General features: G+C 40.7%; 1 protein-coding gene across 1 annotated transcript in view; it reads left to right on the top strand.

The window, feature by feature from the left end:
* BTRC (beta-transducin repeat containing E3 ubiquitin protein ligase) overlaps positions 1 to 12,652 on the top strand; it is a 120,593-nt gene that overhangs the window by 45,199 nt on the left and 62,742 nt on the right. Inside the window, 1 exon segment of the mRNA XM_074545118.1 lies at positions 3,430 to 3,507. Coding sequence (XP_074401219.1) covers positions 3,430 to 3,507 — 78 coding nt within the window.

Here is a 12,652-nt window from a genome sequence, read left to right as displayed (position 1 = left end):
GTAGTGGTCTTTAAGACAACCTGCCATGGAGTTATATTCTGTTAATTACAGGGTGAAGTTTTAAATGCAAATCAGATTTAAAAGGATCTCATTACAGGCAGTAGCCATTTTAGGAAAAATGAGCTATGGAAGGCAGAGCCCCTTTGCAGGAATCTTCTGTTAGAGACAAATTTTCAAGGTTACAAGAACTATGAGCTTGGGTTTCCTGACTTCTGTTCTCAGTATTTCCCCTGTCATTGTGTGACCTTGGGAAAAAAATAAATAAATTATTTTACCTGGAAAGAGGGTGTGCTTTGGAGACTTCAGGATCTAATCTTGCCTGTATTTGTTCAAAAGAAGAGACCCTTGCATGCAAGTACAAATGCTTTTAGCTAGTTCAACTTTGATCAAGAAGGCTTGCCTGTGGGAAGTAAAAATTTTCCCTGGTGGAAGGGAGTTTGTATGCCTTTTCAGCTTTCCATGTGCACTAGTTTTCTTTGCTTCTTTCTCCCTAGCAAATTCCATCATTCCCCTACTATATATGAAGTACAGTTGCTGCAGATCTTTAATATTCCCAGTGAGTACACCCAACTTACCGTCTGGATACCAAATGCTTCTTTCCAGGTCTGTGCCCGGGACGTGCATTTCAGTAACCACGAGAGGGTGCTCAGAGCGGTTCCTCCCTTTGTCTGCCTCTCCTGTGGCCGAGAGCATCGCTGGAGTCCTGCTGAGACAAACCTTATTCTGACCTCGCACATGTTTATCCCTCCTCCCACCTTGTTCAGCAAGGAGAAATATATAGATGTACCGTCTCAGTCGATTACGTTATGCTCTTCCCTTGGCCATGGCTAAGTGTTGCCCTGTCAAGTGAAATTCACTTCCATGCAGCTGCAGTTAGTCCTGAAATATGCAGGGTCCTGTAGCTGCACCTGGATTGATAGGTTTCCTTTTCCTGAGAAATGAGCGGGAGTTATAAACATCTGTGCTTTTTCTTAAGTGTAATGCTTTCCAGTCATTCTGTCTTCACCAAGCGTAACTTACTTGCCGACAAAAGTGCATGAGCAGCGCTCCTCTTTAATAGTCTGCTATCGGAGCTGCTGTGTTGGTGCTGTAGAATGGTGAGACGCCAAGCTGTGAACCACCATATGCACTTGGCAGTCTTTGTCTGGTCTTTGTTCAGCCAACCTCTTAGCCTTGCCACCTATAAAGATAATGAATGCAAAATGGTCCTCTGCTTGCTCTTAAAATTAGATGCTCAGCTTAAAGAAAAAGTAGATAACTTGATGCTTTGCAGTAACTAGAAATTTCAAAATAAGGGCTAACAATTCACCAGCAGTTCCTGCTTTTTGATGTTTCTGTGAGGGAGGATCTTCAGTGGCTTTGAAAGGCGAGAAGAATGTAAGATTTCGCTTTCAAAGAGAGATTAGTTGGAACGGGGAATCATTCTGACACTTACTGTAGGGAAGGGGGTGGATGTTGAAAATGAATCCAGAAGTACTAAACAACCCCTTTACCCTGCAGCCACAACAACATGCATTTCCTTTAGTAACTCGCCTCAGATTCTTATAGGTTTCACTCTTGATTTTTTTTTCTCCCAAATCACAAAAATTAAAATCCTAACTTGAATGAACCACTTACTAAACTAAATTTCGTGAGCAGAAAAGAGCAGCTTTAATGTCTGACCTTCCTTTTTGCATATATGCGATTCTAGCTTGTATGTTTTTATGATCACAGTTCTTTCAATGCAGGATTTAATGTAATAACGTGGTCCTGACTGTGACCTCATACAAAAACTTTTAGAAGCTGCCATCTTACAGTGATTTATCAGGCCTGTTTAGGATTGATTTCCATTATAAAACCCTGGTTACAGCATTCCAAATGTCATTGTGCCTTATAGGTTCTATATCTTGTTTTAAAAAAAAGAATTCAAAATCACTACTTGGTCTGCAAGCCTAGATTTACTCCTGACCACCAGTTTATGACATCCCAAGTGTGGTTTTTCTGTTGTGTTCCTCTCCCTCTACCCGTTGTCTGTCATTTCTCAGCAGCTGCTGTCCCTGCCCTGTGTCCTGGCTGTGCCTTTGGTCCCGTGCTGTGCAGTGCTGCAGTGGGCACAGGCTCCGCTGTGCTGCTGCTGGCCCTGCGCTGCCCCTGCTCTCCCAGCCTGCTCCTCCCCTGCCAGCACATGCCACTTGTGTCTCCTGAGGTGCTGGGCTGGAAGCTGTCTCTGTGAGAAGCCAGGCAGAGCCGTGCTCAGCAAAGGACAGGTTATTTGGGAGACAGATGCAGAATGCAAACCTGCTGTAATAGACACAGTCCTGAGCTTGTGTGCAAGTAACTGGAAAGCCACCCTCTTCCTGGCAGAGCTCTCCCTAGGCAGTTTTTCTGCATCTCTTTAAAACCTGTTTAGTTGCTCACTACTGAATGTGTGGGAATGTGGCCTAAGGCTATGAATACTGTGGTGATCAAACTTATTTTAGATGTGTGTGTGGGATTCCCCCAAGCTGGCTGTCATTTCTCCCCGAGTGCAGTAGCTGAACCTGTGCGAAGGAATGCCGTCTTCCAGAATAGCTGACTTTGGTAGTGAGGTCAGGATTCTCCCCACTGTATCCAGCAGTTTTTAACCAAACATTTACAAGAGACTATTCATGTCCTGATACAACTATAGTTTGTCTTTAAACCAAGCAATATTTGGTTTTAATCATGACAGTAGCATGACAAGTTTCCTGGTTGTATTTTTAACTCATGCTGGAAAAGCCCTTCCATTTCTTGTCTACTTCCTCTTGTCTGACTGATCTTTTTTTTGAAGGTGGCAGCTTACATTTTGGAGAATCAATCTTTCTAGAAATCGTACATATATGTGGAGTCAGGCAGCAGGAGAGAAAAACACAGCTGTATTATCATACACAACCTACACAAGGTTTGGGGGTGTTTTTGGAAGGATTCCCTGACAACCTCTTCTGCAAGAATTTAGCTCCACCATAATTTCTCTATTATTTTAGGCAGCCAGGCAGACTCAGTGCAATTAGTAATTGTTAGGCAGATTAAAAACATAGTGGCGCAGAGAACAACAGTTACATCCATTAACGACCTCTTGTTTTCAACAGGTTCCACTCTTTTAAATGGTTATTCTGGGGGTTCAGGAGCACCAGTGTTGCCATGCTGATTGAACCACCATTGCAGCTTTTGGAAGTGGTTATTGGTAGTTTCAGAAAAAATCCCCAAAGCACGGGCTTCTTCAATAGATACCTACACAGTGTTGCATTGTTGTGTTGAGGAGGAGAAATTCTTTCTCTGCCATAACAAGCTGTTTGGCATAAAAGTACAAGTTAGCCTCCAGTATGTATATATGTAAAATGCTACAGCCTGTGCAGGAAAAATATTGTTTCTTTCTCCTCACAGGGTAATATTAGGGATAAGAACTGAATTAAAGCTTACTTTCTTTCACAGAATTCCTCTGAGAGAGAAGACTGTAATAATGATGAGCCCCCTAGGAAGATCATTCCTGAGAAGAATTCACTTAGACAGGTATGTGATCAGTCTCTTTAAAAATGCAATAAAACTTTCTAGCTATTTGAATCCTTAAATGCTTCTGGAAGCTGAAGTCTGGCTTGTGCTCATGGAAATCTTTTATTTTCTTCTTTGAAGTCTGAGCAAGTCACATTGTACCCAGGAAAATCAGACATAGAGATTTAGCTTTCAGGGGAGTTTGATGACTCTGAAGAAATCTATGCTTCAGTATAGTTCAGTCAACTGTGACTTTAGTTTTACCTTTCTTCAGTTGGTGTTCATCAAGACCTCTTCAGCCTTGTCTTCCGTAATTGTTCCTGTCTTGTTTGAAGTATATTTTGCCTTGCCTTAGATCAAGACTCTCAAAATGTTGTACAACAATTAAACTTTTTATTGCCCTTGAAGGTAAATTTTCTTGGAGATGGTATCCAATTTAATAACCTGAAAAGTGACCTGGTCTTATTTCTTTTACATTCATATAAATTACTAATGGGTAAAAAGGAGAAAGGATGGTTTACTAAAACAATATTTCTTTGTCCTTTATATATAGTAAAGCAAATTCCTTACCGATTCAAAATAATTCCTTTTTTTTAATCCCCATGGCCAACAAAGGGAGGCTGACATGTGCTTTCTGGGAAATTTAAGTTGAGGTTAGTGATTTCTGATCCATTTTCACTTTGGTCTTTCTCCCCACTGCAACCTTCAGGCAGCAGAAGCAAAATTATGTCCATGCCTTAGCTGCCTGAGGTTGCTGCCTGGTGTATCAGAGTGAAACCATTGGTGAATGTGACTTAAGTGAATACCCCAGGCCATAGATTGCAATAGCTGAGGAGTTGTTGCATTTCCTTCTGCATCTCAGCCACAGGAGCAGCAGCCTCAGGCAGAGGAATAAGATGGCACAATCCTGCCCCACATCAGCTATTTCCAGAAGTGGGTCATAGTAAAGGAAGACGTATCTTTTTGATACAGTGCACTTGTGCTTAAAGCTGTTTGGTTTGTGTGGTTGGTTTGAAGGGTTTTTTGTGTTTTAATAGGAGTGTTTGATTTTGTGGGAGGAGGTGTCATGTAAAGGACTGCATACATGTGACTAAGACAGGTCCATCTAACAGATGTAGTGCATGTAAGTCTTTTAGACATGAGGCAATATGCTGGCATAATGACTAAGGTCCCATTTATAGCTGAGAAGGATTACCTTGCAGAATTGATTAAATATGTTAGATGAAACTTAAACTGTTTCTGGCATTCAACAACAAACAAGAGCTGGAGGAAGAGGGCAAAACTGCTCAGTCCCTACTGTGTATCCCCAGGAGAGGAAACAAGCTCCCCAGCATGCCAGAAAATCAGGGGGGGTTTATCTTAGAGTAATATTATCCATGGCATGCCATCAGGTTCGACGAGAAGAGGTATATGATTCTTCTTCAAAAGAAGATTCATAGTAAGAGATGTTAATTAAAAAGGATCATTAGTTACTTATTTTTTGTGTCTTCTCATCACACCGAGTCCTTCCTCGTAATTATTGACTGAGAAAACAGATATTTGCAAACTGTATTATACAGATGAGGAAGGTACAGTTTCTGGAATTGGGTTTCCATTTTGTTATACCTCAATCTGCAGAAGTTTTCTTAGTGTCACAGGAAAGCTGTCTTTTCCCTCAGGCCCACAATTCATCACAATCAAGTAGATACCAGGAATAAAACTGAAAAACCACTTGTAGTGTCCTGAGATTTCACATTGGAAAGAATCCAATGGGCATTGTTTACATTGAAGATGGTTAGCTGTGTTGCACAATATTGTTGAGACATTGTGTCAGTCTCCATCTTTGTGTCCAGTCCTTACAGTGACAGGTGCAGGACAAAATCCTTGGGTCTTTTATTGCTATCTAGGGCCTTTCTGTTGAGAACAGTCTTTGTAAATAAATTCAAGATGTAGTCTTAGTCTTAAAGCAAGTGCCTCTTGTCTAGATCATAGGAGGTGGTTGTCTATGATTTTTTGCCTGTTATGGAGGGAATTCTGGTTCTTTACATAGACAGAAATAAAGCTGTCTGAGCATTTTGAAAGCTCAGATTGTTCCTCCTCTCCATTAGCAATGGACAGGAGCAGTGGGAGTTTTCTGGGACTCTCATTCCAGAATTCAGACACATTTAGCCATGTGCCTAAATACTCACAATCAATGAGTAATGCTTACTGGAAAGATCTAGATCTCCTACAGAAAGGTATGCAGAGTGACTGCTATGTCTTACATCTATCCATGCTTTGTAGAACCAACAAAATGTGACCTGCAAATGCTGTCAAAGCAATAATACACAAAAAATGCCTTACATTTTACTGAAAAGATGCTAACTTGGTAAATATTATGCGAACAGTTTTGTATTTTTTGTTCCTCCCGTGAGACTCCCTTAATATTTCATTATTGGGGAACATGGACCTGCATGCACAGAGAAATCGAGTGTATGGGGGTAGAAGAGGAGTCTGTTTATTTAAATGGTCTTTCCAGTGGATGAATCCTCATATTTAGTACTTTTTGATTAGTCTTAGAAAATTAATGAGATGCATCAGACCACTTCAGGGTAAGTACTATGTCTTGACATGTTCAGCTGCTAACAAGTTTAAGTAAAGGTGCGTTTCCTTTTCTTGCCTTGTTTGCAGTGCTGTTATGCAGCCTTAGCCATAACACTTTCTCAGGTGGGTTTGTGGATCAGACATACCAGAAGGTGGAGGTACTGAGGAGGTGTAATGCTTACTTACACATCTGAAGTTGTGTGCAGGAGCTGAAGACGCCCATTGCACAGTGCTGTGGAACTCTTACTAAGAGAAATATCATTTTGCTGTTGATTAAAATGGTGAATGGAGATGGGTGTATTCAGAAGTCTCAACAAGTGGGGCAGTGTCCTTGAATTGCTGGAAGTGGAAGGCATGGCCACTGTTGGGTGCGTGTGAGGGCAGCAAGGGAGGAAAGACATGGAGATTAGCACTGGGAAACTGAAGAAGGCAATGAACTTGACATTGTTTGCTGGAACAGTGAAAAGATCTAAGCTATGACAGACTTTGGAATATGGATGCAGACATTCAGTTTTTGTTGAGTGCTTGATCTGACAAAATTAAATTTTGAAGGGATAAACTGAAAATCATAGTATGAAAACAGACCAGAAAAAAACAATGACAAGTGGCAAAAGTTTTTGGCAACTTTATTTAAGCTAACAAACGAATTTTCACACTGCAAAGTTATAAATTAATTTTAATAGGCTGATCCAGATGGTCCATTTGGAAAATGGATAGCTTGATCTGTTGAAAATTAAACTAAATTTATCTCTCTCATACTTCAAACTGAAGTAAGCGTGAGAAGAGTGCCCATTAAGTCCAGCTCATACAGATGGACCGGCAGGTCACACATGGGACTAATCTGATTCATTTTAAAAATAAATGCATGAGTTATTGAATCAGGTTCCTGTTTCAAGCCCTGCATGTGAGCGTGTGTGTGTGCTGCCCTTTCAAAGGGACTCGCAAATGCTTCAGTGCATTTTTAACCTGTGTGTTTCCATTTTAATTCAACTTCCTTGCCAAAAAACATAATTAGTTTTCAGTGCCTATCATTTAGTGTTAGACCCAAACACTAGATTGATTAGGTCAGCCATTTGTTATTTTAAGGGCTATGTCTCCATCCTTCATTTATGAAGAACATGAGCTCAATAGTCTTGGGGAGAGAGCCGGCCTTTAGAAACTGGGAAGGGGAAACTCTCTGGGGGCCCCTCCAGCCTTTTAGCTTCTGGGTGTTTTTAACAGAGCCATGAATGCAGATTTGTAAATTTATTGCAGTGCCATCTGTTTTTTTTTGCAGGAACCGTGTTATTGTTGGCTCGTATCTGTCTATTGTGGTGGTCACTCCCCGGGAGCTTGCCCTCATAGTCCTAAGGAAAGTGATGAATAGTGGGGGTCAACATGAATAGGTCACAGGGCAGCTGTCCAGGGCTGCCCTGAACTTGATTACCCTACTGGTTTTTAAAGAAGACGGGCACAATACTGGTTGTTTAAAACCCTCCCTCCCTTCTCTTCACTCCAGCAATAATGAAGTGCCTTTTGCTGCTGTGGTTCATCTGTGGGCGAAGGTGCCTTGTGGGGAAAAGCTGGCAGCAGCAAGGCTGCCACAGTGTACCTCCTGCAAACCTCACATTGGACTCTGCTGTCTTTCTGCAAGCTTCCAGATGGAAGTCTGGGGGGAAAAAAATCCCTGTCTGTTACCCCATTCAGACAAGCCCCTTAGCATTTTCAAGAATTCTCCCTCTTACGGTTTTGGCACAGAATATTACCTCAGTTCACTCTTCCAGACTTGAGATAATTTTCTAAAATTGCATGTAGCACCTAAAATGTGCTCTGGGCACTATTTCAAAATTAAAATAGGCACAGTCTCATCTTAAGAGTTTAAAGCCAGTACTCAAGAAAACCATGAGAAGCAGAAAGTGGCTGAAGAAGGTAGAGCAAAGGGAAAACAAGAAGTAGCAATTGTTAGTGGTTTACTTTCAATTGGCAGCCTCATCCCCCTGTTTAGGGCTCCTCTCCATGTGTATTTCTCCGCTGCAAAAGTGTTTCTGCCATGCAAGATTGAAGCCCTCTTCTCGAATGATGAGGAAATTTGCATGGTGGGGAGGAAGAGAGGGTCCTTCATCTCCCTGAGTCTCTTTGGGGAAGATGCTGCACTTCAGATTTGCCTTGTGTTGGAGAGCTGTCTGAGGCAGGGCAGTCCTAGTCTATAAAGTTATCCAGTTATTACTGGAGTTGCAGATTGAAAAGCCCCCTAAAATTGCTAGAGGTACACCCTTAGCCTTACTTGCCAGATTATTCTTTCTAAGTTTTTTTTTCTGATTATTCTCAAACAACAACAACAAAAAAATAATTTCCATTCCTTTGTGACACCTAGTGCGTGTTACAAAGCTGGCCAAAGCGGGATGTGCTGGAGTCTAAGTTACAATGGGAATGCTGCCTCGTGGCGGAAAGGCCACTGGGCTCTTTGAGCATTAGTGCTAATAGGAATCTGTCACCCCGCCGCATTGCTGCATTCCTCTGTAATTGAGTAAATTGCAAGTGTTGTCTGCTCCCCCCTGCCCTTTGTGTCCATGTCCACTTACCATCCGAAGAACGTGGGCAGTGATAAATAAAGTGCTGAACAGGGCTCCCAGCTCTTTGAAAGCAGCATGTTGCCAGCCCTCTAGTTATATTTCTTTAAGTGTTTATGTTTTTCTGTATTCTTTCTCTTGTGTGGCTGGAACCCTGGGGATCCGAAGCCATGAGAGAGGCCAAGAAGCTAACAAAAGTAGCTGTCCCCTTGTTAGCTTGTTCCTTTCTTCTTTAAAAAACAAGATGAAAACCATCTGGCTCAGGGCATTACATTTTCCTCCCCCATGCACCTCTATAGATTAAGAGTTTCACCTGCAGTGAGGGTTTACATTGATTAGGGAGGGAGCAGTAATTCAAGCCTCCATCCACTTCAGTGGTACTTTGCAGTCTTTAAAGGTGCTGACCCATTGAGTTAAACTGTCAAGGGAGGATAAAAAAGGATCTTCATCCCAGGAGGTAACAGCTGCCAGGTTTTCAACACCTTGCACGCTGCTGGAAAAATGTCACAAATTGTCAATGGAAAGAAAAATCACTTGGCTGCCATCTTCCCTTAATGATACGCCTTATAAAATGAAAGATTTAAGAGTTTAAAAATCAGCAAGTAGCTGTTAGGGGAAAAAAAATCCTGGGGGGTTTTGAACAATGGCCCAACAAGATGTATCTTGAAAGATTGCGCATAATGCATCCAAGTGAGAACAACCGGGTCTGATTGGGGTGGCCGTGGTTATGTCTGCACAGTGGGACAAGAGGGAAGTGAAAGGAGCAGCACAGAAGTCTAACATTACCATGCCTGTATTAAAAAAAAAGTAGGAAAAGTAGTCTGATTCATAAGCCAGTGAACTGCAAGAAGACATACTGTATTTCTGCTCTTCTGAGGACAATTTGTTTTCAAGCAGCTACCAGATGGCTAAATACCACATTTTCTTTTTCTTTTTTTCCCCCCCTTCTTTTCTTTAACAAGAGATCCAGTTTGCCTTGCTCTTTGTTTCTGTTTGTTTTAATGCTTTTACGTAGCTGAACAGCCCTGTGGTGTTGGGCATTGTGGCATACTCCTTTTTGTGTTTCTCCCCCTTGTGCATTGATGGATGGGTTTAAAAAAATCTTCAGCTTTAATGTAATTTCAGGTAACAAGCATATTGGACTAAAGCTTTTTGTTTGCGTTGTCTTGAGGTTTTTTGTTTTAAGGGCCTTTTTTTTTCCATGTTTGTTTTAGGTAAGTCATTTTAATTGTACTGGGTAATTAGAAGGTACACATAGCCAAGGGAGCTTTGTTATGGTAATTGCTCAAGAAAACCCACTCCCCAACTGCCATTGCCCTGTGTTAAGACACGTCTTCCCTCTAGTGGCAATATTAAGGACTCTGGCTTCCACAGTCAGCAAGGTGTAATTGCAATATGACAAACAGTGCTTTAGGGAAAATCCTGTAAATGATCTAGTTTTTTGTTTGGCTAGTCTTTATTTTGTCTTATGACTTGCTGTGGAGACTATCCTTCCCAAGGCTGGGCTAGGGAAAGCAAAAATTTCATGTTAAGAAAATAGTCGAGGTGGATCCTGGGTAATGTCTTACAGCTTGACTTAATTCTAGTCTTCTTTTTAATTACCTCTTTATAAAAACGTTTTTAAATTTGTTAAGATTACTTAATTCTTTCAGAAGAAGCACCTCATTTGAAATAAATAAATAAATTGCATTTATTTTAAATAGTCCATGTGAAAGACCTTTAAAGGGTAATTAATACAAGTCTCCTAAGACTCTAAATAAGATGAAAGCGATCTTTCCAAATCTGCTGGAGTGATTTGTTTATATAACTTCCCACTTCTGCTGAATTCTTCAGAGTCTAATAACTTTTTTTTCTAACCGTTTGGCAATTTGTGCTTAGCTACAAAAGCCCTTGTTCAAAAAGAACAGTTTAATAATCTTTTCCCTGAAAATGACTTGAAGGGAGGGTATGGGTTTTGTCTTTTTGCTGTGTTTTTATTAGTGTTATCTTTCTCTGATAAATCATGTAATTACTAACTATTGGGGGGGAAATCTTATTGAACTCCTGGGTTGCAGCTTCTATTAAAAAGCGGAGCTTTGTTCAGGGACTGGGGATTCTTGGAATGAATGGCCAAAGAAATGGATTTCAGTTGGTAGAAAAGCTGCACATACATGGAGTTTTGCCTGGGGTTGGGGCTTCAGGCTGGTGCTCAGTGTTCATCCAGAGCTGCGCAGACAAGAGTAGAAATGTTTATGTGTTTGTGTCAAAGAGCAGGATCATACTTTCTTTAAAAAGAAAAATGTAACCAAAGACACTTATGGAATGAGATCAGATACAGCTCTATCTTTAGTGAACCATAGTTTAGTGCCTCTGTGGCATTTTAAGCCTTTGGCTGAGAGTGAATACAGCTTTGTGGTTCCCCTGCTTCTGACATGATTTGGTGCTCCCATATATTTGTAGGTTTCTTTTTTTTTCTTTCATTAGAGCTTGTTTGGCTATAGGGCTGCTTAACACTCTTCTCAAACGGCTTTTGCAAGGTTAAAGGAATGCAGCTTGGTAACAAGTTTGTGTCATTTTAAATATATACCTTCTAGTAAATAAGGAGGAGTCTTGCAATCAATCCCTTTTAGTGTGTTATATGTTTCACCTGACAACTAAACCCTCTATTGATTAACCATTACTTTGTTAGATAATCTTGTGTCATTGAAGCCACTGTAAAAATTAAACTCTTTAAAATGTTTTACCCTAGCAGCAGTGTGAAAATTGAAAACTTGTTCAGAATTATAGCCAGCTACCACAAAGAGGGTAGTTTTCAACAAACTGGTTTATGTTTGCATGCTTTATATGCAATATAAAAACATATTAAAGCACTCCAACGCAAAGCTATCTGCCTGTAGCGTTGAACCAGGCTAGCATTTCAGAATACTTTTCCTTGATGAAGAAACCTCTTATTTTGATGAAAGGTGAGGAGAAACTTGAACAGTTTTGGAGCAGAGTAGATGAGATATGTAAAAGGGTCAAGCTTTGAAGGCGGACTTGAGAAATATCTTTCTCTAAGGCTTAGTTTTGGCTTTGATTTTCCTGCTTTTCTTCCAGGTGAGTCAGTGTTCCCATAGGCGTTGGAACAAATGGAAGGAGGTACTCTTACGTTGCTGTGTAGCATCAGACACCATCAAATGTTTCACCTAACATGAAGGGCTGTGCATTATTACTTGATGATATGACATTAATTCTGCTTTCACAATTCACTAGTCTATTCACCAGACCTGTTCACAATAACGATTAGCGTATGAGCAATATCAGATGAAACCAAATCTCCGTGTCCAGCAGCCATTTTGTGTCTCTCAGTAGCCAGTAACTGCTGCCTGCAAAAAGCATTTGGAGACTACCATGTAGTACTGCCTTGACAATATATTCTCCAAGCTGCTTACAACCCGGCCTCATGAGCCTGATGCAGCTTCTTTGTGACATTGGCAGACCATTTCTGTTGAGACCTGTCAAGTAGAGTGACATTACCTCTTTTTCCTCTGGACTTTAAGGGGGAACTAGGTTTTCTGTGTTTTGCTTTCAACCCTTTAAAACATACTGTAGAACATGTGTGTGTATCTTCTTTGGCCTCTTTATACATTCCACAAGGCTAATAAGACATTCTTCTGTGAGAATTTGAAAATAACAAGAACTTTGTAACTTTGAAAAGATAGTAATGTATGTCAAACTGAAGAGTACTTTATTTTTTATTCTCAAATATGCATCCTGATGTGTTGAATCCACAAAATATGCTCTTCTTAATTTTCCCTTTTTCCCTTTTACTTCTACTGAGAAACAAAGAGCTGCTTAAGGACTAAATGGTCATCTGGTAATTTGGCACATACATAAATCCTTATGTAATAAAATTACTGTGTAAAAGTTGGCTCTTACTGTAAAAGCATGTTCTTCTCTCCTTCTGTAGTTGAAAAGGTTGGGAAGGAGGAGTTCCTTGGCATGTTTTCAAAGGGCAGAGTGGTGTATTGATAGCATGAGAATGCCCAGGTCAGTCAGACCCAGAGTCACCTCATCCATAGCCAGCTCCAGCACTG

Source organism: Zonotrichia albicollis, chromosome 7 (assembly GCF_047830755.1).
Source record: "Zonotrichia albicollis isolate bZonAlb1 chromosome 7, bZonAlb1.hap1, whole genome shotgun sequence".
NCBI lineage: Eukaryota > Metazoa > Chordata > Aves > Passeriformes > Passerellidae > Zonotrichia > Zonotrichia albicollis.
Note: the sequence above shows the minus strand (reverse complement) of the source record. Positions and strands in the feature narration are given on the sequence as shown.